General features: G+C 40.4%; 5 protein-coding genes across 9 annotated transcripts; 4 read left to right on the top strand and 1 right to left on the bottom strand.

Moving 5' to 3' along the window:
• The first annotated feature begins 420 nt into the window (after window positions 1–420).
• LOC306996546 (zona pellucida sperm-binding protein 4-like) lies at window positions 421–3,039 on the top strand. Its single transcript, XM_079609150.1, has 8 exons — window positions 421–1,212; window positions 1,288–1,475; window positions 1,549–1,646; window positions 1,715–1,872; window positions 1,951–2,143; window positions 2,208–2,355; window positions 2,440–2,512; window positions 2,591–3,039. The coding sequence occupies exons 1-8, from the start codon at window positions 489–491 to the stop codon at window positions 2,665–2,667; spliced, it is 1,659 nt and encodes a 552-aa protein (XP_079465276.1). The 5' UTR covers window positions 421–488; the 3' UTR covers window positions 2,668–3,039.
• A 1,300-nt stretch (window positions 3,040–4,339) lies between these two features.
• LOC306996547 (zona pellucida sperm-binding protein 4-like) lies at window positions 4,340–6,954 on the top strand. Its single transcript, XM_079609151.1, has 8 exons — window positions 4,340–5,131; window positions 5,207–5,394; window positions 5,468–5,565; window positions 5,634–5,791; window positions 5,870–6,062; window positions 6,127–6,274; window positions 6,359–6,431; window positions 6,511–6,954. Exons 1-8 carry the CDS (start codon window positions 4,408–4,410, stop codon window positions 6,585–6,587), a joined length of 1,659 nt encoding a protein of 552 aa, XP_079465277.1. The 5' UTR covers window positions 4,340–4,407; the 3' UTR covers window positions 6,588–6,954.
• Window positions 6,955–8,243: 1,289 nt separating this feature from the next.
• On the top strand, window positions 8,244–11,220 carry LOC306996542 (zona pellucida sperm-binding protein 4-like). Of its 4 annotated transcripts, XM_079609138.1 has the most exons (10): window positions 8,314–8,505; window positions 8,579–8,765; window positions 8,875–9,202; window positions 9,278–9,465; window positions 9,539–9,636; window positions 9,705–9,862; window positions 9,941–10,133; window positions 10,196–10,343; window positions 10,428–10,500; window positions 10,578–10,793. In XM_079609138.1, the coding sequence occupies exons 4-10, from the start codon at window positions 9,460–9,462 to the stop codon at window positions 10,652–10,654; spliced, it is 753 nt and encodes a 250-aa protein (XP_079465264.1). In that variant the 5' UTR covers window positions 8,314–8,505; window positions 8,579–8,765; window positions 8,875–9,202; window positions 9,278–9,459; the 3' UTR covers window positions 10,655–10,793. The 4 variants fall into 4 exon arrangements, with proteins under 4 accessions (XP_079465261.1, XP_079465262.1, XP_079465264.1 ...); XM_079609136.1 differs by having other exon boundaries at window positions 8,293–8,618; window positions 8,728–9,202; XM_079609137.1 differs by having other exon boundaries at window positions 8,579–9,202.
• Window positions 11,221–12,335: 1,115 nt separating this feature from the next.
• Window positions 12,336–15,001, top strand: LOC306996548 (zona pellucida sperm-binding protein 4-like). 2 transcript variants are annotated; one of them, XM_079609153.1, is made up of 9 exons: window positions 12,383–12,554; window positions 12,628–13,127; window positions 13,203–13,390; window positions 13,465–13,562; window positions 13,631–13,788; window positions 13,867–14,059; window positions 14,124–14,271; window positions 14,356–14,428; window positions 14,506–15,001. In XM_079609153.1, exons 3-9 carry the CDS (start codon window positions 13,385–13,387, stop codon window positions 14,580–14,582), a joined length of 753 nt encoding a protein of 250 aa, XP_079465279.1. In that variant the 5' UTR covers window positions 12,383–12,554; window positions 12,628–13,127; window positions 13,203–13,384; the 3' UTR covers window positions 14,583–15,001. The 2 variants fall into 2 exon arrangements, with proteins under 2 accessions (XP_079465278.1, XP_079465279.1); XM_079609152.1 differs by having other exon boundaries at window positions 12,336–13,127.
• A 4,249-nt stretch (window positions 15,002–19,250) lies between these two features.
• On the bottom strand, window positions 19,251–20,213 carry LOC306996831 (olfactory receptor 52K2-like; the record flags this gene model as incomplete). The annotated part of the gene is made up of 1 exon (XM_079609735.1): window positions 19,251–20,213. One exon carries the CDS (start codon window positions 20,211–20,213, stop codon window positions 19,251–19,253), a length of 963 nt encoding a protein of 320 aa, XP_079465861.1.
• Window positions 20,214–24,055: the final 3,842 nt, after the last annotated feature.

Here is a 24,055-nt window from a genome sequence, read left to right on the forward strand (position 1 = left end):
ACTGTCACCATAAGTTGTCGTCTGCCCACGAAAACTCAAAGAAAAAACGTTTCCATTTTTAGTACGTCGTTGTTGAGTAAACATACCCTAAATATACAGGCCTTTTGCCACGAAAACCGCAAGATGTAAAAAAAAAAAAAAAAAAAAAAAATCCAGAATAGCCAAACCATCAAATAGCCTATAAAATTCAGCTAATGAAGGAGAAAACAAAGGCTGACTTCAGAATGAAATAAACTGTACTAGCATACTATTCAGAATTCAGCTCAATATGTGCTTTTGTGTATGTTCAAAAAGTGTGGAAAGAATACAAAAATTATAATACTTGTAAGAACCAATAGAATCACGCATTGCATAGACTCCCACTCATGCAAGTCTGGAGAATCATGACTGTTAATGAAGAGGGAGGGATTATCATTAATCACCCAAAGTCTGTATGGTACAAAAAAACCAAAGGGCAGTATCTCAGCAGTGTGACTAGCTGTTGAACAATGGCAGGACGTTGGTGTGCTCTTCAGTCTCTGGCACTTTGTGTTTGGCTCTTTGCGTTCAGTCATGCTGTTCCACAGTGGAGTAATCTGCCCCAGAATCCTCAAACTCTGATGTTCCAGCAAACTGACCAGCGGTTTCAACAGCAAGCTAGTCAACAGTTTCCTCAGTCAGTTCAACAGCAAGCTAGTCAACAATTTTCTCGGCCAGTTCAGCATCAAACTAGTCAACAGTTTCCTCAGTCAGTTCTACAGCAAGCTAGTCAACAGTTTCCTCGGCCAGTTCAACAGCAAGCTAGTCAGCAATTTTCTCGGCCAGTTCAGCAACAAACTAGTCAACAGTTTCCTCAGTCAGTTCAACAGCAAGCTAGTCAACAGTTTCCTCAGTCAGTTCAACAGCAAGCTAGTCAACAGTTTCCTCAGTCAGTTCAACAGCAAGCTAGTCAACAGTTTCCTCAGTCAGTTCTACAGCAAGCTAGTCAACAGTTTCCTCAGTCAGTTCAACAGCAAGCTAGTCAACAGTTTCCTCAGTCAGTTCAACCGCAAGCTAGTCAGCAGTTTTCTCAGTTTCAGCCTAAGCAGCCAGTGGCACAGGCAGAGCCTCTTGACAAATGTGCTGTAGCTGATTATGAGCAGATCCAATGTGGACCACCTGGTATTAGTGGTGCTGAGTGTGCAGCTATCAACTGCTGCTTTAATGGACAGCAATGCTACTATGGGAAGGCTGGTAAGATTGAGTCAATGCAAAGTGTTCATGTTAAACTGATTTTCATCAATAACCTGCTCTTGTAACTCATTCCAGTGACTGTCCAGTGTATAAGAGATGGTCAGTTTGTGGTAGTGGTGGCTAGAGATGTTACGCTGCCTCGACTGAGCCTGGATTCTGTCCGTCTCTTGGGTGGAAGTGACCCATCTTGCAGTCCTGTGGGATCCACACCTTTCTTTGCTATATACCAGTTCCCTGTCACTGCATGTGGCACGAGCATGATTGTGAGTAGCTGCTTGTGTTTTTTTTCTGTGTAGCTTAGGATGGACTGGATGCCAACAGTGTTACTATTTGCAGGAGGACAGTGGATATGTGGTGTATGAAAACCGAATGATCTCCTCGTATGAAGTGGGTATTGGACCACTTGGTTCCATCACAAGGGACAGCCATTTTGAGTAGGTGACCTATGCTTTATCATAAATGTTAATCATTGATAACTGCTACAAGCTCATGGTTTGTCCAGGCTTCTCTTCCAGTGTAGGTACTCTGCTACTTCTGTGGAAGCTCTGGTTGTGGAGGTCAACAGTGTTCCTCCACCTCCACCAGTAGCTGCTCCTGGACCCCTCAGGGTTGAGCTTAGACTGGCAAATGGTCAATGTGTCACTAAAGGCTGTGCAGAAGGTAAGTGTTTGTCCCAAGTATAACTAACGCCTCTCATACTCCAGGTTGCAGCAGTTTAGTTTAACACTGTATCCTCAGGGGATGAGGCGTACACATCCTACTACAGTGGTGCTGATTATCCAATTACAAAAGTCCTGCGAGAACCTGTGTATGTTGAGGTGCGCATTTTGGAGAGGACCGACCCCAACATTGTCCTGATGCTGGGACATTGCTGGGCGACACAAACCCCCAGTCCACTCAGTCTACCCCAATGGGACCTTCTGGTTGATGGGTGAGTAAGGCCAGTCTTAATCCATGTGCTGTCAGGCTTTACTGAATGCCTCTTTGCCTTTCAGATGCCCTTACCAGGATGATCGTTACCTGACCACATTGGTTCCAATGGCTGGATCTTCTGGTCTTCAGTTCCCAACCCATTACAAGCGCTTTGTTGTGAAGATGTTCACATTTGTAGATCCAGCATCACTGGCTCCTCTGCAGGAAACTGTATGCTCTGCAGCCTTACCTCAAGCCTTAATTTTAGTGCTTTTTATATTGAATTATATGGCTTAACCCTTTCCCCTCTGTTAGATCTTCATCCACTGTAGTACAGCGGTGTGCCATCCCTCTTCTGGCACCTGTGAGCAAAGCTGCACTAGGAAAAGTGAGTGCTTGCTGTAAATTGACTTCAGGAATAACATTTTATTTAAATGCCTCATGCTTCTATCACTTTTTTTTTTAGGAAGAGATGCGCACGTCAAGACCATCTCTAGTGGGCAAACTGTGGTGTCTAGTGGAGAAGTTATCCTGGTCATGTGAATTTAGTTTTTTAATAAACTTCCTGAAACTCCACATTAGTTTCTCTCTGGTATTGATTTCTGACTGGAGTTGGATGTTTCGTGATTGTTCTCAGTTTGATTAATAGGGCTGCACTATTAAACCCTTTTTATTTTGTGCAATGAGGTTTTAGACTTGAACTAAATGGGCCAAGCTTCTACCCAAACCATTTAACTAAACTATTTGCTAAGCTCTAGTTGCTATATTGGGGCCCATCAAATTAAGGGTTGTGTAACTTCTGATTGTGGCTTTACGTTTGACTTTATGGCTGGACTAACATAACTGCACGTATTGATACTCAAGCATACCCAAGCCCCTGTAAGGTCACTTGATGGCCTTCCGAAGGTCAAATCTGGCTTTCCTGTACAAATCAGGGTCCCCAGAGTTAAAGGCGGCAGCCCGGGCTCTTAGGTTATTCCGTACCCCAGCATCAACCCAGGGCTTCTGATTGGGAAAGGACCGAACAGACTTAGGAACGATGTCCTCAATGCAGTGATGGATAAAGCTGGAAACAGTATCTGTATATTCGTTAATGTTCCCATCTGCTGCCTCTCTAAACATCAGCCAGTCAGTGGTCTCAAAACAATCCTGGACAATCGCAACACTCTCATCACTCCATTTTTAAACACATTTTTAAAACTCGTCTTTGATTACCAAAATGACGTATTTAAAAAAATGTTCCTTGGAAAATCTTCACGGCTTAAAACTGCTTGAATGTAACTACACTGTTGCCTCATTTAGTATACGTGGTTCTACGAATATGCAACAATGAGCCCCGCCTCCATTCACTCACACCAGTTCAGAAATCCACAAGTTGACGTGTTTTAACGGTTTAGAGAAATAATGCTTTTGAACTTTTTCATTGTGAAATCTATTATTTGCATTTGTCCCAATGGAGACAAAGGTGATGGCAGCAGGTAAAATAGTTCCATAATGTTTAGTTATCGAGAAAAACTTTGGATGGAGCCTATCCTCCTCTGACAAGACAATAAATGTGCATTTCAATAAATTTGGGATATATTATCGCCTTATAATTTCAGGGCTAGGGTTAGGTTGGTTGGTTAATATGACAGGTAGAACATGACGGCTGCACAAATAGATTTTTAAATGCCAGTCACAGTTTTTATTATATTTATTACTGTAGTATTGCAATTTCAGGGATGAAAAAATAATACAGACATAACTGAAATGCGGGACACTATTTATGTATTGAGGGACGCACCAATTTCGGGACTGTCACCATAAGTTGTCGTCTGCCCACGAAAACTCAGAGAAAAAACGTTTCCATTTTTAGTACGTCGTTGTTGAGTAAACATACCCTAAATATACAGGCCTTTTGCCACGAAAACCGCAAGATGTAAAAAAAAAAAAAAAAAAAAAAAAAATCCAGAATAGCCAAACCATCAAATAGCCTATAAAATTCAGCTAATGAAGGAGAAAACAAAGGCTGACTTCAGAATGAAATAAACTGTACTAGCATACTATTCAGAATTCAGCTCAATATGTGCTTTTGTGTATGTTCAAAAAGTGTGGAAAGAATACAAAAATTATAATACTTGTAAGAACCAATAGAATCACGCATTGCATAGACTCCCACTCATGCAAGTCTGGAGAATCATGACTGTTAATGAAGAGGGAGGGATTATCATTAATCACCCAAAGTCTGTATGGTACAAAAAAACCAAAGGGCAGTATCTCAGCAGTGTGACTAGCTGTTGAACAATGGCAGGACGTTGGTGTGCTCTTCAGTCTCTGGCACTTTGTGTTTGGCTCTTTGCGTTCAGTCATGCTGTTCCACAGTGGAGTAATCTGCCCCAGAATCCTCAAACTCTGATGTTCCAGCAAACTGACCAGCGGTTTCAACAGCAAGCTAGTCAACAGTTTCCTCAGTCAGTTCAACAGCAAGCTAGTCAACAATTTTCTCGGCCAGTTCAGCATCAAACTAGTCAACAGTTTCCTCAGTCAGTTCTACAGCAAGCTAGTCAACAGTTTCCTCGGCCAGTTCAACAGCAAGCTAGTCAGCAATTTTCTCGGCCAGTTCAGCAACAAACTAGTCAACAGTTTCCTCAGTCAGTTCAACAGCAAGCTAGTCAACAGTTTCCTCAGTCAGTTCAACAGCAAGCTAGTCAACAGTTTCCTCAGTCAGTTCAACAGCAAGCTAGTCAACAGTTTCCTCAGTCAGTTCTACAGCAAGCTAGTCAACAGTTTCCTCAGTCAGTTCAACAGCAAGCTAGTCAACAGTTTCCTCAGTCAGTTCAACCGCAAGCTAGTCAGCAGTTTTCTCAGTTTCAGCCTAAGCAGCCAGTGGCACAGGCAGAGCCTCTTGACAAATGTGCTGTAGCTGATTATGAGCAGATCCAATGTGGACCACCTGGTATTAGTGGTGCTGAGTGTGCAGCTATCAACTGCTGCTTTAATGGACAGCAATGCTACTATGGGAAGGCTGGTAAGATTGAGTCAATGCAAAGTGTTCATGTTAAACTGATTTTCATCAATAACCTGCTCTTGTAACTCATTCCAGTGACTGTCCAGTGTATAAGAGATGGTCAGTTTGTGGTAGTGGTGGCTAGAGATGTTACGCTGCCTCGACTGAGCCTGGATTCTGTCCGTCTCTTGGGTGGAAGTGACCCATCTTGCAGTCCTGTGGGATCCACACCTTTCTTTGCTATATACCAGTTCCCTGTCACTGCATGTGGCACGAGCATGATTGTGAGTAGCTGCTTGTGTTTTTTTTCTGTGTAGCTTAGGATGGACTGGATGCCAACAGTGTTACTATTTGCAGGAGGACAGTGGATATGTGGTGTATGAAAACCGAATGATCTCCTCGTATGAAGTGGGTATTGGACCACTTGGTTCCATCACAAGGGACAGCCATTTTGAGTAGGTGACCTATGCTTTATCATAAATGTTAATCATTGATAACTGCTACAAGCTCATGGTTTGTCCAGGCTTCTCTTCCAGTGTAGGTACTCTGCTACTTCTGTGGAAGCTCTGGTTGTGGAGGTCAACAGTGTTCCTCCACCTCCACCAGTAGCTGCTCCTGGACCCCTCAGGGTTGAGCTTAGACTGGCAAATGGTCAATGTGTCACTAAAGGCTGTGCAGAAGGTAAGTGTTTGTCCCAAGTATAACTAACGCCTCTCATACTCCAGGTTGCAGCAGTTTAGTTTAACACTGTATCCTCAGGGGATGAGGCGTACACATCCTACTACAGTGGTGCTGATTATCCAATTACAAAAGTCCTGCGAGAACCTGTGTATGTTGAGGTGCGCATTTTGGAGAGGACCGACCCCAACATTGTCCTGATGCTGGGACATTGCTGGGCGACACAAACCCCCAGTCCACTCAGTCTACCCCAATGGGACCTTCTGGTTGATGGGTGAGTAAGGCCAGTCTTAATCCATGTGCTGTCAGGCTTTACTGAATGCCTCTTTGCCTTTCAGATGCCCTTACCAGGATGATCGTTACCTGACCACATTGGTTCCAATGGCTGGATCTTCTGGTCTTCAGTTCCCAACCCATTACAAGCGCTTTGTTGTGAAGATGTTCACATTTGTAGATCCAGCATCACTGGCTCCTCTGCAGGAAACTGTATGCTCTGCAGCCTTACCTCAAGCCTTAATTTTAGTGCTTTTTATATTGAATTATATGGCTTAACCCTTTCCCCTCTGTTAGATCTTCATCCACTGTAGTACAGCGGTGTGCCATCCCTCTTCTGGCACCTGTGAGCAAAGCTGCACTAGGAAAAGTGAGTGCTTGCTGTAAATTGACTTCAGGAATAACATTTTATTTAAATGCCTCATGCTTCTATCACTTTTTTTTTTTAGGAAGAGATGCGCACGTCAAGACCATCTCTAGTGGGCAAACTGTGGTGTCTAGTGGAGAAGTTATCCTGGTCATGTGAATTTAGTTTTTTAATAAACTTCCTGAAACTCCACATTAGTTTCTCTCTGGTATTGATTTCTGACTGGAGTTGGATGTTTCGTGATTGTTCTCAGTTTGATTAATAGGGCTGCACTATTAAACCCTTTTTTATTTTGTGCAATGAGGTTTTAGACTTGAACTAAATGGGCCAAGCTTCTACCCAAACCATTTAACTAAACTATTTGCTAAGCTCTAGTTGCTATATTGGGGCCCATCAAATTAAGGGTTGTGTAACTTCTGATTGTGGCTTTACGTTTGACTTTATGGCTGGACTAACATAACTGCACGTATTGATACTCAAGCATACCCAAGCCCCTGTAAGGTCACTTGATGGCCTTCCGAAGGTCAAATCTGGCTTTCCTGTACAAATCAGGGTCCCCAGAGTTAAAGGCGGCAGCCCAGGCTCTTAGGTTATTCCGTACCCCAGCATCAACCCAGGGCTTCTGATTGGGAAAGGACCGAACAGACTTCTTAGGAACGATGTCCTCAATGCAGTGATGGATAAAGCTGGAAACAGTATCTGTATATTCGTTAATGTTCCCATCTGCTGCCTCTCTAAACATCAGCCAGTCAGTGGTCTCAAAACAATCCTGGACAATCGCAACACTCATCACTACATTTTTAAACACATTTTTAAAACTCATCTTTGATTACCAAAATGACGTATTTAAAAAAATGTTCCTTGGAAAATTTCTTCACGGCTTAAAACTGCTTGAATGTAACTACACTGTTGCCTCATTTAGTATACGTGGTTCTATGAATATGCAACAATTAGCCCCGCCTCCATTCACTCACACCAGTTCAGAAATCCACAAGTTGACGTGTTTTAACGGTTTAGAGAAATAATGCTTTTGAACTTTTTCATTGTGAAATCTATTATTTGCATTTGTCCCAATGGAGACAAAGGTGATGGCAGCAGGTAAAATAGTTCCATAATATGTTTAGTTATCGAGAAAAACTTTGGATGGAGCCTATCCTCCTCTGACAAGACAATAAATGTGCATTTCAATAAATTTGGGATATATTATCGCCTTATAATTTCAGCGCTAGGGTTAGGTTGGTTGGTTAATATGACAGCTAGAACATGACGGCTGCACAAATAGATTTTTAAATGCCAGTCACAGTTTTTATTATATTTATTACTGTAGTATTGCAATTTCAGGGATGAAAAAATAATACAGACATAACTGAAATGCGGGACACTATTTATGTATTGAGGGACGCACCAATTTCGGGACTGTCACCATAAGTTGTCGTCTGCCCACGAAAACTCAAAGAAAAAACGTTTCCATTTTTAGTACGTCGTTGTTGTGTAAACATACCCTAAATATACAGGCCTTTTGCCACGAAAACCGCAAGATGTAAAAAAAAAAAAAAAAAAAAAAAAAAACCCAGAATAGCCAAACCATCAAATAGCCTATAAAATTCAGAAAATGAAGGAGAAAACAAAGGCTGACTTCAGAATGAAATAAACTGTACTAGCATACTATTCAGAATTCAGCTCAATATGTGCTTTTGTGTATGTTCAAAAAGTGTGGAAAGAATACATAAATTATAATACTTGTAAGAACCAATAGAATCACGCATTGCATAGACTCCCACTCATGCAAGTCTGGAGAATCATGACTGTTAATGAAGAGGGATGGATTATCATTAATCAGCCAAAGTCTGTATGGTACAAAAAAACCAAAGGGCAGTATCTCAGCAGTGTGACTAGCTGTTGAACAATGGCAGGAAGTTGGTGTGCTCTTCAGTCTCTGGCACTTTGTGTTTGGCTCTTTGCGTTCAGTCATGCTGTTCCACAGTGGAGTAATCTGCCCCAGAATCCTCAATCTCTGATGTTCCAGCAAACTGACCAGCGGTTTCAACAGCAAGCTAGTCAACAGTTTCCTCAGTCAGTTCAACAGCAAGCTAGTCAACAATTTTCTCGGCCAGTTCAGCATCAAACTAGTCAACAGTTTCCTCAGCCAGTTCAACAGCAAGCTAGTCAACAATTTTCTCGGCCAGTTCAGCATCAAACTAGTCAACAGTTTCCTCAGTCAGTTCTACAGCAAGCTAGTCAACAGTTTCCTCGGCCAGTTCAACAGCAAGCTAGTCAGCAATTTTCTCGGCCAGTTCAGCAACAAACTAGTCAACAGTTTCCTCAGTCAGTTCAACAGCAAGCTAGTCAACAGTTTCCTCAGTCAGTTCAACAGCAAGCTAGTCAACAGTTTCCTCAGTCAGTTCAACAGCAAGCTAGTCAACAGTTTCCTCAGTCAGTTCTACAGCAAGCTAGTCAACAGTTTCCTCAGTCAGTTCAACAGCAAGCTAGTCAACAGTTTCCTCAGTCAGTTCTACAGCAAGCTAGTCAACAGTTTCCTCAGTCAGTTCAACAGCAAGCTAGTCAACAGTTTCCTCAGTCAGTTCAACCGCAAGCTAGTCAGCAGTTTTCTCAGTTTCAGCCTAAGCAGCCAGTGGCACAGGCAGAGCCTCTTGACAAATGTGCTGTAGCTGATTATGAGCAGATCCAATGTGGACCACCTGGTATTAGTGGTGCTGAGTGTGCAGCTATCAACTGCTGCTTTAATGGACAGCAATGCTATTATGGGAAGGCTGGTAAGATTGAGTCAATGCAAAGTGTTCATGTTAAACTGATTTTCATCAATAACCTGCTCTTGTAACTCATTCCAGTGACTGTCCAGTGTATAAGAGATGGTCAGTTTGTGGTAGTGGTGGCTAGAGATGTTACGCTGCCTCGACTGAGCCTGGATTCTGTCCGTCTCTTGGGTGGAAGTGACCCATCTTGCAGTCCTGTGGGATCCACACCTTTCTTTGCTATATACCAGTTCCCTGTCACTGCATGTGGCACGAGCATGATTGTGAGTAGCTGCTTGTGTTTTTTTTCTGTGTAGCTTAGGATGGACTGGATGCCAACAGTGTTACTATTTGCAGGAGGACAGTGGATATGTGGTGTATGAAAACCGAATGATCTCCTCGTATGAAGTGGGTATTGGACCACTTGGTTCCATCACAAGGGACAGCCATTTTGAGTAGGTGACCTATGCTTTATCATAAATGTTAATCATTGATAACTGCTACAAGCTCATGGTTTGTCCAGGCTTCTCTTCCAGTGTAGGTACTCTGCTACTTCTGTGGAAGCTCTGGTTGTGGAGGTCAACAGTGTTCCTCCACCTCCACCAGTAGCTGCTCCTGGACCCCTCAGGGTTGAGCTTAGACTGGCAAATGGTCAATGTGTCACTAAAGGCTGTGCAGAAGGTAAGTGTTTGTCCCAAGTATAACTAACGCCTCTCATACTCCAGGTTGCAGCAGTTTAGTTTAACACTGTATCCTCAGGGGATGAGGCGTACACATCCTACTACAGTGGTGCTGATTATCCAATTACAAAAGTCCTGCGAGAACCTGTGTATGTTGAGGTGCGCATTTTGGAGAGGACCGACCCCAACATTGTCCTGATGCTGGGACATTGCTGGGCGACACAAACCCCCAGTCCACTCAGTCTACCCCAATGGGACCTTCTGGTTGATGGGTGAGTAAGGCCAGTCTTTATCCATGTGCTGTTAGGCTTTACTGAATGCCTCTGCCTTTCAGATGCCCTTACCAGGATGATCGTTACCTGACCACATTGGTTCCAATGGCTGGATCTTCTGGTCTTCAGTTCCCAACCCATTACAAGCGCTTTGTTGTGAAGATGTTCACATTTGTAGATCCAGCATCACTGGCTCCTCTGCAGGAAACTGTATGCTCTGCAGCCTTACCTCAAGCCTTAATTTTAGTGCTTTTTATATTGAATTATATGGCTTAACCCTTTCCCCTCTGTTAGATCTTCATCCACTGTAGTACAGCGGTGTGCCATCCCTCTTCTGGCACCTGTGAGCAAAGCTGCACTAGGAAAAGTGAGTGCTTGCTGTAAATTGACTTCAGGAATAACATTTTATTTAAATGCCTCATGCTTCTATCACTTTTTTTTTAGGAAGAGATGCGCACGTCAAGACCATCTCTAGTGGGCAAACTGTGGTGTCTAGTGGAGAAGTTATCCTGGTCATGTGAATTTAGTTTTTTAATAAACTTCCTGAAACTCCACATTAGTTTCTCTCTGGTATTGATTTCTGACTGGAGTTGGATGTTTCGTGATTGTTCTCAGTTTGATTAATAGGGCTGCACTATTAAACCCTTTTTTATTTTGTGCAATGAGGTTTTAGACTTGAACTAAATGGGCCAAGCTTCTACCCAAACCATTTAACTAAACTATTTGCTAAGCTCTAGTTGCTATATTGGGGCCCATCAAATTAAGGGTTGTGTAACTTCTGATTGTGGCTTTACGTTTGACTTTATGGCTGGACTAACATAACTGCACGTATTGATACTCAAGCATACCCAAGCCCCTGTAAGGTCACTTGATGGCCTTCCGAAGGTCAAATCTGGCTTTCCTGTACAAATCAGGGTCCCCGGAGTTAAAGGCGGCAGCCCAGGCTCTTAGGTTATTCCGTACCCCAGCATCAACCCAGGGCTTCTGATTGTGAAAGGACCGAACAGACTTCTTAGGAACGATGTCCTCAATGCAGTGATGGATAAAGCTGGAAACAGTATCTGTATATTCGTTAATGTTCCCATCTGCTGCCTCTCTAAACATCAGCCAGTCAGTGGTCTCAAAACAATCCTGGACAATCGCAACACTCATCACTACATTTTTAAACACATTTTTAAAACTCATCTTTGATTACCAAAATGACGTATTTAAAAAAATGTTCCTTGGAAAATTTCTTCACGGCTTAAAACTGCATGAATGTAACTACACTGTTGCCTCATTTAGTATACGTGGTTCTATGAATATGCAACAATTAGCCCCGCCTCCATTCACTCACACCAGTTCAGAAATCCACAAGTTGACGTGTTTTAACGGTTTAGAGAAATAATGCTTTTGAACTTTTTCATTGTGAAATCTATTATTTGCATTTGTCCCAATGGAGACAAAGGTGATGGCAGCAGGTAAAATAGTTCCATAATATGTTTAGTTATCGAGAAAAACTTTGGATGGAGCCTATCCTCCTCTGACAAGACAATAAATGTGCATTTCAATAAATTTGGGATATATTATCGCCTTATAATTTCAGGGCTAGGGTTAGGTTGGTTGGTTAATATGACAGCTAGAACATGACGGCTGCACAAATAGATTTTTAAATGCCAGTCACAGTTTTTATTATTTATTACTGTAGTATTGCAATTTCAGGGATGAAAAAATAATACAGACATAACTGAAATGCGGGACACTATTTATGTATTGAGGGACGCACCAATTTCGGGACTGTCACCATAAGTTGTCGTCTGCCCACGAAAACTCAAAGAAAAAACGTTTCCATTTTTAGTACGTCGTTGTTGTGTAAACATACCCTAAATATACAGGCCTTTTGCCACGAAAACCGCAAGATGTAAAAAAAAAAAAAAAAAAAAAAAAAAAAAAACCCAGAATAGCCAAACCATCAAATAGCCTATAAAATTCAGCTAATGAAGGAGAAAACAAAGGCTGACTTCAGAATGAAATAAACTGTACTAGCATACTATTCAGAATTCAGCTCAATATGTGCTTTTGTGTATGTTCAAAAAGTGTGGAAAGAATACATAAATTATAATACTTGTAAGAACCAATAGAATCACGCATTGCATAGACTCCCACTCATGCAAGTCTGGAGAATCATGACTGTTAATGAAGAGGGAGGGATTATCATTAATCAGCCAAAGTCTGTATGGTACAAAAAAACCAAAGAGCAGTATCTCAGCAGTGTGACTAGCTGTTGAACAATGGCAGGAAGTTGGTGTGCTCTTCAGTCTCTGGCACTTTGTGTTTGGCTCTTTGCGTTCAGTCATGCTGTTCCACAGTGGAGTAATCTGCCCCAGAATCCTCAATCTCTGATGTTCCAGCAAACTGACCAGCGGTTTCAACAGCAAGCTAGTCAACAGTTTCCTCAGTCAGTTCAACAGCAAGCTAGTCAACAATTTTCTCGGCCAGTTCAGCATCAAACTAGTCAACAGTTTCCTCAGTCAGTTCAACAGCAAGCTAGTCAACAATTTTCTCGGCCAGTTCAGCATCAAACTAGTCAACAGTTTCCTCAGTCAGTTCTACAGCAAGCTAGTCAACAGTTTCCTCGGCCAGTTCAGCAACAAACTAGTCAACAGTTTCCTCAGTCAGTTCAACAGCAAGCTAGTCAACAGTTTCCTCAGTCAGTTCAACAGCAAGCTAGTCAACAGTTTCCTCAGTCAGTTCAACAGCAAGCTAGTCAACAGTTTCCTCAGTCAGTTCAACAGCAAGCTAGTCAACAGTTTCCTCAGTCAGTTCAACCGCAAGCTAGTCAGCAGTTTTCTCAGTTTCAGCCTAAGCAGCCAGTGGCACAGGCAGAGCCTCTTGACAAATGTGCTGTAGCTGATTATGAGCAGATCCAATGTGGACCACCTGGTATTAGTGGTGCTGAGTGTGCAGCTATCAACTGCTGCTTTAATGGACAGCAATGCTACTATGGGAAGGCTGGTAAGATTGAGTCAATGCAAAGTGTTCATGTTAAACTGATTTTCATCAATAACCTGCTCTTGTAACTCATTCCAGTGACTGTCCAGTGTATAAGAGATGGTCAGTTTGTGGTAGTGGTGGCTAGAGATGTTACGCTGCCTCGACTGAGCCTGGATTCTGTCCGTGTCTTGGGTGGAAGTGACCCATCTTGCAGTCCTGTGGGATCCACACCTTTCTTTGCTATATACCAGTTCCCTGTCACTGCATGTGGCACGAGCATGATTGTGAGTAGCTGCTTGTGTTTTTTTTCCTGTGTAGCTTAGGATGGACTGGATGCCAACAGTGTTACTATTTGCAGGAGGACAGTGGATATGTGGTGTATGAAAACCGAATGGTCTCCTCGTATGAAGTGGGTATTGGACCACTTGGTTCCATCACAAGGGACAGCCATTTTGAGTAGGTGACCTATGCTTTATCATAAATGTTAATCATTGACAACTGCTACAAGCTCATGGTTTGTCCAGGCTTCTCTTCCAGTGTAGGTACTCTGCTACTTCTGTGGAAGCTCTGGTTGTGGAGGTCAACGGTGTTCCTCCACCTCCACCAGTAGCTGCTCCTGGACCCCTCAGGGTTGAGCTTAGACTGGCAAATGGTCAATGTGTCACTAAAGGCTGTGCAGAAGGTAAGTGTTTGTCCCAAGTATAACTAACGCCTCTCATACTCCAGGTTGCAGCAGTTTAGTTTAACACTGTATCCTCAGGGGATGAGGCGTACACATCCTACTACAGTGGTGCTGATTATCCAATTACAAAAGTCCTGCGAGAACCTGTGTATGTTGAGGTGCGCATTTTGGAGAGGACCGACCCCAACATTGTCCTGATGCTGGGACATTGCTGGGCGACACAAACCCCCAGTCCACTCGGTCTACCCCAATGGGACCTTCTGGTTGATGGGTGAGTAAGGCCAGTCTTTATCCATGTGCTGTTAGGCTTTTCTGAATGCCTCTTTGCCTTTCAGATGCCCTTACCAGGATGATCGTTACCTGACCACATTGGTTCCAATGGCTGGATCTTCTGGTCTTCAGTTCCCAACCCATTACAAGCGCTTTGTTGTGAAGATGTTCACATTTGTAGATCCAGCATCACTGGCTCCTCTGCAGGAAACTGTATGCTCTGCAGCCTTACCTCAAGCCTTAATTGTAGTGCTTTTTATATTGAATTATATGGCTTAACCCTTTCCCCTCTGTTAGATCTTCATCCACTGTAGTACAGCAGTGTGCCATCCCTCTTCTGGCACCTGTGAGCAAAGCTGCACTAGGAAAAGTGAGTGCTTGCTGTACATTGACTTCAGGAACAACATTTTATTTAAATGCCTCATGCTTCTATCACTTTTTTTTTAGGAAGAGATGCGCACGTCAAGACCATCTCTAGTGGGCAAACTGTGGTGTCTAGTGGAGAAGTTATCCTGGTCATGTGAATTTAGTTTTTTAATAAACTTCCTGAAACTCAACATTAGTTTCTCTCTGGTATTGATTTCTGACTGGAGTTGGATGTTTCGTGATTGTTCTCAGTTTGATTTATAGGGCTGCATTACTAAACACTTTTTATTTTGTGCAAAGAGGTTTTAGACTTGACCTAAATGGGCCAAGCTTCTACCCAAACCATTTAACTTTAACTATTTGCTAGGCTCTAGTTGCTATATTGGGGCCCCTCACATTAAGGGTTGTGTAACTTCTGATTGTGGCTTTACGTTTGACTTTATGGCTGGACTAACATAACTGCACGTATTGATACTCAAGCGTGCCCAAGCCCCTGTAAGGTCACTTGTTGGCTTTTTTTTTTTTCTTCAGTCATGCAAGTATAGCATTATCTGGAATAAAATATGCATCAACCTGTACTTTTCCTTTTATCCCAAGTTTATTATTTTTTTTTCATTTTTTTTTTCAGGATAGTCCTAGTAATGTTTGAGAAGTAGACTGCTTTAATATCATTAATTATCTTTGTCATTAGGATACATACCAAAAACTTTTAAGCCGGTCTTTAATTAAACTGCTTGTTAAAAAAACGCAACTTGACCCTACAGAATTTGTCGATTACAGGCCGACCTCAAATCTACCTGTCAAAGATACTAGAAAAAGCAGTTTCCTCACAACTGTTCCTATTTAGAAAGAAATGATATCTGCGAGGATTTTCAGTCCGGATTTAAACCATACCATAGTACCGAGACAGCTCTCGTTAGTCAAAGGATTTGTTCTTATCTTCCGATCGTGGTTGTATCACTCTATTAGTGTTACTCGATCTTACCTATTTGGCACCAAATCTTTGGAACAGTCTTCCTAACATTGTCTGGGAAGCAGACACACTCTGTCAGTTTAAAGCTAGATTAAAGACACATCTCTTTGGCCTAGCATTCACATAACACATAGACTTCTATAATTACATGTTAGGATGCATAGATTATGTCAGCCGGAACTGGGAACACTTCCCGTAAATCCTTCCCTTCCTTGTACCTCTGTACAGATAAAATGTTGTCGGGATAATTCCGTTTCATGTGGTTATGCGGAAGCAATAAAAATGTCAGTATTATAAAGGTTTCAAGGCTTAGGAACTTATTTCATGGTTTGCGTTCTCAAGACACCAGGCACTGTTTTGAGTGGCTGGATCGCATTGGGGTTTTCTGTTAGAACGGTGTTGTGTTATCGGACCCTAAGGTAATAACTAATGATCTTTGCGACGGAAGTGAATCAATCAAAACTAACTTTAGCTGGACAATAACTTATTCTAGAGATGCTGTAAAGCCAAAACAATATCTGTTACTTTCATTTCCTAGTATCACTGTAAAGCTGCTTTGAAACAATCTATATTGTGAAAAGCGCTATATAAATGAAGGTGACTTGACTTTACAAAATAGGAAACAAAAACAAGAATAACTAATGGAAGCACATGAAAGTTAAACCCTTGTTAAGTAAGGTATAATGTTGTAAGGATCACCCATTGGCCCAACGACGGAATCCAACGGGGTGGGCGAAGGGATAATGCGTGTATATCTTTCCAGCGCTCCAGTGAAGTTCACTTAATTTATTAGAATTTAGTTTGAATATTACTTTAGCTCTACGCTTAATCTGACTCCAGTTTCAAGTGATAATCAAATTTAGATTGTGTTTCTTATTAGAAAATAGTCATAAATATTGATTATGAATTAATTTAGATCTTTGGTTATTCAGAGTTTCTTATCTTTCATTTATTTATTCATTATGGACCCAATGCCGCACAGAGATCACGTCGGCCACGTCGTGTTTCTCACGGACACAAAACTTGTCAGTTCTGAAGTTAGTCAGAGGATGTAGGGTTAGCTAATACCTCTTAAGTCGGTTGCCTACTGCTCACTCATACAAAAGTGTAGTTGATTTTAGCCATTTCCATACAACTTGCTAAATCAGTAATAGACAGAAATCAAAAGGTCTTCAAGATGACGTGCCTACTGCTCCATTCATACATGCGCCTTTCGTTTGACCTATCCTGCAAGATTTGCGGTAGCACCAGCCTCCTATAATCTACTAAAATAATGATTTCAGAAAACTTCAGAATAAATCAAGATGTAACATTTATTTGTCAGGTATAAATGTATCATGCCAATTACACAAGTAATTAAAAGCCAATTCAGAAATAATAGATGCATGACATACATTTCTCAAAGATGACTCTAAAAGTAAGCAATGCATTCCTGACAGAGACACACAGCGGTGTGTGAGTGTTTTCCAACGGGAGAACACTGACACAGCACTGTATGGGGGTTTTCCTGGTTACAGGATCCCAAAGACAGCTCTGTTACCTAGCCTTAAATACCCAGACCAGAACAAAAGGGTTGTGCCAATATTTTCAGAGTTTGTTTTGGGTCAGTTCCTGTACCCCAGGGGTTAGCACCTGGTATCGGGGGAGTGGGGAGATATCTTGAAGAGACATCACCCAAAGAGGAACACAGGATTCTCCTAAGTTCTTAATCTTTCTAATATTACCAATGACTGCAATGAAATTAAGACCATTTTACCAATCGCACTGAGACATCTAAAATGATACCAAACATGAAAAGGAAAAACAATAGATTTACAAGATACATCATATGTGATATATAGGCATTCTTAGTGAACTTTTGGTGACTTGACTCAGGGGGAGAGGGGGATGCAGAGATAAGGGAAAAGTGTTTGGACAGGACAATGTCCTATGCTCTGTCTTTGCGATCTTCTGTCCAGGGTGCGTTTTATGGCTATATTGCAGGGTGAGTTTTATTTTAACAGGAAAATCAGTTCTTACAATGTATAGCGAGACGGTTGTTGAATACAACTCCGACAGGCTGATCTGGAGCCCGAGGCGAAGCGGAGCCTGAAGGGATTGTATTCGCTATAACAACCGCCTCGCTATACATTATCCCGCTTATTACATGGCTACCTACCATATAAATCAATAATTTGACACAAAATATTGATTTTAAAAGGAGTTTATTGATTTAAAAACGATTGTATTGCTTCCGTTAAAGAACACCGTGTCCAGAACAAAACTTATCAAGAAATAACACACCGCATAATGCGGTCCGCATTCTACATTAGAATTTAACCAAGCCATGTAATAATTCTCAATAAAAACGTATGTAGACGTCTGACAGAAATAAAGTCAGTCTGTGATAAGTGAAGCTGGTAATGCTGTTTGTGGAGTTGTTTATTCCTCCTCTGCTGAGATTTTCACAGATTTAATGTCTTCTTTTCTCTTCAGTGGATTTCATCTAAGGCTGTGTCTGGAGTAGTTCTTGTGTTTCTGCTCGTCTCTTTTTCTGTTCTTCTTTCCTTCAGTCTTTCCTTCAGTGATTCTGCTTGTTAACAGGCTTATTAAGGCTGAGATTACTCCATATTTAATATACACAGATTTTGTGGCTCAGATACGGTCCAGTTCTGGTTTATTTCTTTGCTCTTGTCTAACATGTGGCATTGCTATGGTCTGCTTGTGGCCCAGATCTGGCAAACAGGAGTGAGCCGCCCAAGAGCCGTCATTCCACTCTGCATGTGGGCCAGATCATCTTTACACGTGCCAGACGTGTGCCGGCACTTTTTTTTTTGCAATAATTCACAAGTTAAATAGCATTTAAGCATCTAAGCATATTTTTAAAACGAATGACTGATGGCATCAACAAACACAGGTAATTGTTTTGGGTAATGATTGCCATGACCAAAGCTTTGCTAGTAAGAGACATCTAAAATGATACCAAACATGAAAAGGAAAAACAATAGGAAGCAGCTTCTGGTTTATAATAATAATAATAATAATAAAAATAAGCTTTAAGTGAAATTATAACTTAAAGCAGTAAAATTATATATAAGCAGTAATGAGAAAAAGATATGCAGGTTCATGCTATTCCTTCTCCTATTATATCATACATCATTGTCTCCCTCTCCTGGTAGTAGTCTGTATTGCTGGACAAAATAACTTTCCCATATATATATATATATATATATATATATATATATATATATATATATATATATATATATATATATTATTTTTTTTCTCTCTCTCTCAAATCTGTATATGAAGCTTAATTTACACCTCAGATCACCATTACAGATAACTACAGATTCTAAGATTTGGTACACCCTATATTACTGAACATGATTATATGGTTGAATACTTGATTTTTATGATATTCTGGTAGTGAGTTTTGTTTACTCCATAGAGATTGTTTTCTTAGAGGTGTGTATACTGTAAGTAAGCAAGCAAGCACTAATAGAAAATATACAGGTAACAGGTTGTATTTCTCTTATTAGGAGAAAGTATAAATGGAGTAAAAAAAATAATATATATTTAGTGGGTTTTATCAGACAGGCTTGAGATCAAATGTAGCTGATGGAGAATGCGTTTTTTTTTTGTTTTTTTTTAGCTAATTGAATTTGACAAGAACTCCTCCAGTTCTGTATACAAAACATGTGCACAAGGATTCTTGTAAATTATCATCACTGTTTACAGTATGTTTATTATTAACTATATTTTCAGTCTCATCATTTCAAATGGCCATTTTAAACTATAGCTTTAACAAAGCACATCCTTTTTAAAATGTTACAGTATCAGCATAACATATTGTTGATCTTTTTTCTTTTTTTTAAATAGGATTTCTTTGCAAAGGAAAGACTTTTACTTCTTTAATAAACTGAATAATCCTTTGTCTTATTTCTTTTGTTCTCACACCATAAACAATTGGGTTAAAACAACTTGGAAAAAGTAAGTACATTGTGCTCACAAATACGCGACTACTAGTAGAAAAATTATTTCTTATTCTGTATGACATAAACGCAATCAGGGCAAAAATCAAACTGCATGTCATGACAATGATGTGAGTAATGCAGGTGTTTATGGCCTTCATGTGGGCCTTACCAGACTTAAACACAGAGACAAAAATCACAGCATAGGAAGCAGTAATGAGAAGAAAATCTGCAGTTGGTATAAGGAAAGCAGACAAAAGTCCTACCAAGTTATTAACAGATATATCTCCACATGCTAACTGAACCAGCGCCATGTGTTCACAAAAACAGTGATCGATGACATTTGTTACACAAAATGACAGTTTTCCAGCCAGAGAAACCATGGTGATATTCAGGAATCCATTTCTGATTAATGGAACAACAATAAACTTCAGAAAGTTAGGGATTTCCATGTATTTATGATAATGAAGAGGTTTGCATATTGCAAAGTAACGGTCCAGTGCCATCCAAAAAAGCAAAGTGGACTGAAATGATCCAACGTAATGAATGCAAAACATTTGTATCAAACAACCCGTTAGAGATATCTCACTCCAATTAAATAAAAAGCTAAGAAGCATGTTAGGCACAAAAAATATAGGCGAGATCAAGTCTACAACAGCCATTAAACCTATTAGTACATACATAGGAGAATGCAGAGACTTTTGACATATGATTAAATATATGAGAATAGAATTTGCCGTGATAGACAGAAGAAACATCAGAAAGAAAGGGATAAATAACAAAGGCCTCCATTCTCCTAGGCTGTAGAAACCGATCAGATTGAAGTCTGTGAATGAAATATTTTGTGCAGAAAGATTCTTCATGCTGTTCATAAAAAAAAGGAATTAATGCCTAAAGATAACAAATAAAACATTTGTCCATGTATGTCCAGTAGGCAGTGCTATACATTTGAGAGCAAATTCAGGAAATTCTACAGTATTGCTCACAATTATGTTATTCTGTGATTTCACTTTCACAATATGAATTAAAATGCCAAGTGAATGTGCTTTTCTCATCATCTATTATCATTATGAGAGGATTCGAATACAGTTAATTTTACCTTATTTGTGAGGCTTCTTTGTTGTACTTTGTTGCTGTGAAGAGAGAGAGAAAAAAATCAAGCTGACTGATACAAGTTAGATGTTCAATGAATGTGTCATTATATAAACAGCAGAAAATTGTAGTAAAATAGTACACAAGATATGATGTTATGTTAAATGGCATAGGCCTTTCATGCATTAACCTGTGCTCTCCCCATTACATTGATGAACTGAAATCTTTGCTCGTTTGTTGAACTATCATAGTTATTTTTCTTACATGTAAGAGTGAAATGAAAGCGTGACATGAAATCATGGTCTCTAAATACACTATGCCGTGTTCCCATGAGTCTGTAAACTATTCCCATGTTGGAATAGAACTATGAATAATAAAATATGATAAAGAAAGTTGGCTACTTGTTGATAATAAAAATATTATTATTATGTAGCGGCCTGACTTCATTCAGCGACTAGTCTCTGGTATCAATTTTACATGATGATAATAATCCAGGATTTCTTTAGCATGAGATCCTGCATCAGTTTAATAAAAAAATCTGGAATATTTAATATGAAAAACTAAATCTGTGAACAGTGATTTTTAAAACCCTTTATTGAGGCAAACACAAACCTCAAGAATCAGCGCGTAAATCTCAATAACGGTGACATGCTTCATGGCGCAATACATTCTGGGTGCATTATACTAAACTCATCAGTGGCTCCCAGAATGCATTGCAGCATGAAGCATGTTACCGTTATTGAGATTCACGAGATGATTCTTGAGGTTTAAGTGTGTCTGTAATACAAAATGTTTAGATTTTTTTTTATTATTACACAAATTTTCTTATTTAAACACTGTTGGATGTCATTCTGCAGAAACAATACTATAATCAATTATATGAAATGAATAACACACATAACAGTCTAGAAGAGATCAGAGCACTACATGATGATTATATCATTATCGTTATCAAGTATCTGACATCATCTGATCACATCAAACCAAACTATTAATTGCAATAAATCATCAACATCTAAACCTCTGTTAATCTCAATAAGGACTTTTGTACACATATGCCAGAAGTAAATCTGGTTTGTAAGAAGTGAAGCTGGTAATGCTGTTTGTGGAGTTGTTTAATGACGTTGGAGCCTGACATCAAAATGTTTCGTCAACCCAATTTTCATTTTCAACCAAAATTTGACGTCTGAGCGATGTTGGAGTCCATGTCCAATAACATTTCTAGCTGGGGTGATTCACATTGTGGCCATAATATGAGCACAGAGTGAGTGGACAGTGCGGCTTCACTTTTAGCTCACTGTGTTCATATCTCTGGGCGGCAGTGGCTCAGTGGTTCATGTAGATTGTCTACAAACCAGAAGGTTGGTAGTTCAATCCCTGGTTCCACTTGCCCAAGTGTCGAGGTGTCCATGAGCAAGACACCTAACCCCAGCTGCTCCCGACGAGCTGGATGGCGCCTTGCATGGCTGACACCGCCGTCGGTGAATGAGTGAATGTGAGGCAACATGTCAAGCGCTTTGGTGGCCATTGGGTCTGTGAAAGCAATCAATGTGTTGACTGGGATGGCATCTGAAAAATGTGTCCCTATAATTTCAGAAAAAGATTTTGAATATTCACGAAACTATCGTACAGACCATATTTTGCAGCGTTTTTTAAATAATACAAAATTATTTGTTGTTTTGCACAACTCTATATTGTTTTGCATATATTGTACAAAAAAAGTAAATTTCAAGTTCCCAGAAGTTCCCTGTTTTGTGCCCTTCATACCACTTCTATATGTCATTTGTAGTTATTTATGCATTTGCTTTAATACTCATTTTGGTTACAAAAGTGTACAAAAAATGTAAATAACAATACAAAAAAAAATGTCCCTTGATTTCTTGTCATTGGTGCTATTAACTTAAAGGCAACTTTTAAAAGATCAAAGTTCAGAATACGATCAGGCTGTTTAAATGTGCATATGGTGATTTTCCATGTATCCATCCATTCTCCAAACTGTTTAGAGTAGGGAAATTAGAGCTTATCCCAGTGTCTCAGGCCACTGGCAGGGAAACGCTCTGGACGGATGGCCGGTAAACTTATGTTTTGCTTTTTTCTTTCATAATACTGCAATTTTTACAAGTATAATTGTTCTGTTTATTATAATTATTATAAGGTCTGACTGACATTTAAGAGTCATGGTGATAAACTTTGTGTAACTTTGCCCCTGAGTTAGCGAACTCTTAGAAAGCTCATCACTCATTACTGGACTTTGTTTAGCAAGACCCATCTCAAGGGTCCTATCTGTTTTTGTTGCTATAACAAGGGTCAAACTAAACACTTGGCGGTAAACACACTAAGTAGCACTCCAGGGGAGGCTTAAGAGTAGATTGGACCATGAGGTACAGTTGACATCACCAAGGGTCCAATTATCTTATTTTTGTGTTAATTAGACTCTGACCACTTATCACAAGAGATATCATACCTGTGTATTGAAGAAAGAAAACACCAGGTTTATATTGCATCATTGGTCAGCTGCTGATTGTTTACTTTTAAATGTATTTCATTTTATTTAAAAAAACATCACGTGTTGAAACACTGTTGATACTAACATTGACAATCCTTTTAAGGATGTGTTTAGTCTGCCAAAAATGTACAATATGCGTAATATAATACAGTTTTGACTGATTGAAAAGCATTAGTTTTTAAAAAAATGAGTGCATGACAAGAGTGTGTGTTAATACACATCTTCCTTCTATGTGTCATGGAGCTTCTTCATGGCAAGCTTGGAAAGTAGTAGTTGGATCACTCTTGACTTCAGGCAAGACAGAAATCTTTTTAGTATCTGAAGGCACCAGGCAACCACCATTGTGGTTTACTGGTCTTCTCCCCAGAAGACCAGCATGGTGCTTGCTGCTGCAGTGAAGACCTACAGAAAACTTTACCTGTCCGTCAAAAAAAGAGTGCGTTAGAGTTGAAAAATAAGCAGATCTAGCAGCTTTTCAGGCCTTTCTGTACGCGATCGTGCTCTCTCTCCACGAAATTTGAAAAATCGTCTAGTTTTGTTTTCTTCCAGCTGCTCTCTTAAGGGCCTGAGATTTAGATCTAAATTATGATTATGACAATGAGTGGGTCCTGACATGTGTTGTCTCCAATAGAGTTCATAATGTCTCTAAATGCCAATCCCAATGCATATGTTTTACTTGTTATCTACATGTATAATAAAATACCATGTATATTAAATGTATATTAAAATCAGGCCCTTCAACATCAGAGCCCCTCCACCCTGACCCTGCAACATCAAGCCCCTCAACATCCTAACCCTCCAACATCAGGGCCTCCAACCCCTCAACATCAGGGCCCCTCCACCCTAACCGTGCAACATCAAGCCCCTCAATATGATGCGGAACGGCTGTGGCCATGACTGACAGCTGAAGTCACGAGGACCCACGAGATTCACGTATGATCGCGCGATATAACCTGTCCCGCACAATCTGCCCTGTTCTGAATTGCTGCAGAACGGCTGCGGCATCCGGCAAAAATAGAAGTTCTGCGTATCTGCTCCGGAGGGCTGCGGATCCCCGGAGCTGGGACGGAGTCGGAACGCAGCCGTTCCGCAGTCAGTGAAAATACA

This window comes from Phoxinus phoxinus, assembly GCF_949152265.1.
Source record: "Phoxinus phoxinus genome assembly, chromosome: 4".
Classification (NCBI taxonomy): domain Eukaryota; kingdom Metazoa; phylum Chordata; class Actinopteri; order Cypriniformes; family Leuciscidae; genus Phoxinus; species Phoxinus phoxinus.

Coding starts and splice junctions, on each gene's coding strand:
- LOC306996546 (XM_079609150.1), top strand. CDS start 489: ATGGCAGGACGTTGGTGTGCTCTTCAGTCTCTGGCACTTTGTGTTTGG. Junction 2,144..2,207: donor TGGGACCTTCTGGTTGATGG/GTGAGTAAGGCC, acceptor TTTGCCTTTCAG/ATGCCCTTACCAGGATGATC. Junction 2,356..2,439: donor TGGCTCCTCTGCAGGAAACT/GTATGCTCTGCA, acceptor CCCCTCTGTTAG/ATCTTCATCCACTGTAGTAC.
- LOC306996548 (XM_079609152.1), top strand. CDS start 12,404: ATGGCAGGAAGTTGGTGTGCTCTTCAGTCTCTGGCACTTTGTGTTTGG. Junction 13,789..13,866: donor CACTAAAGGCTGTGCAGAAG/GTAAGTGTTTGT, acceptor CTGTATCCTCAG/GGGATGAGGCGTACACATCC. Junction 14,060..14,123: donor TGGGACCTTCTGGTTGATGG/GTGAGTAAGGCC, acceptor TTTGCCTTTCAG/ATGCCCTTACCAGGATGATC.
- LOC306996547 (XM_079609151.1), top strand. CDS start 4,408: ATGGCAGGACGTTGGTGTGCTCTTCAGTCTCTGGCACTTTGTGTTTGG. Junction 5,566..5,633: donor ACAAGGGACAGCCATTTTGA/GTAGGTGACCTA, acceptor TGGTTTGTCCAG/GCTTCTCTTCCAGTGTAGGT. Junction 6,275..6,358: donor TGGCTCCTCTGCAGGAAACT/GTATGCTCTGCA, acceptor CCCCTCTGTTAG/ATCTTCATCCACTGTAGTAC.
- LOC306996542 (XM_079609135.1), top strand. CDS start 8,335: ATGGCAGGAAGTTGGTGTGCTCTTCAGTCTCTGGCACTTTGTGTTTGG. Junction 9,466..9,538: donor CATGTGGCACGAGCATGATT/GTGAGTAGCTGC, acceptor TACTATTTGCAG/GAGGACAGTGGATATGTGGT. Junction 10,344..10,427: donor TGGCTCCTCTGCAGGAAACT/GTATGCTCTGCA, acceptor CCCCTCTGTTAG/ATCTTCATCCACTGTAGTAC.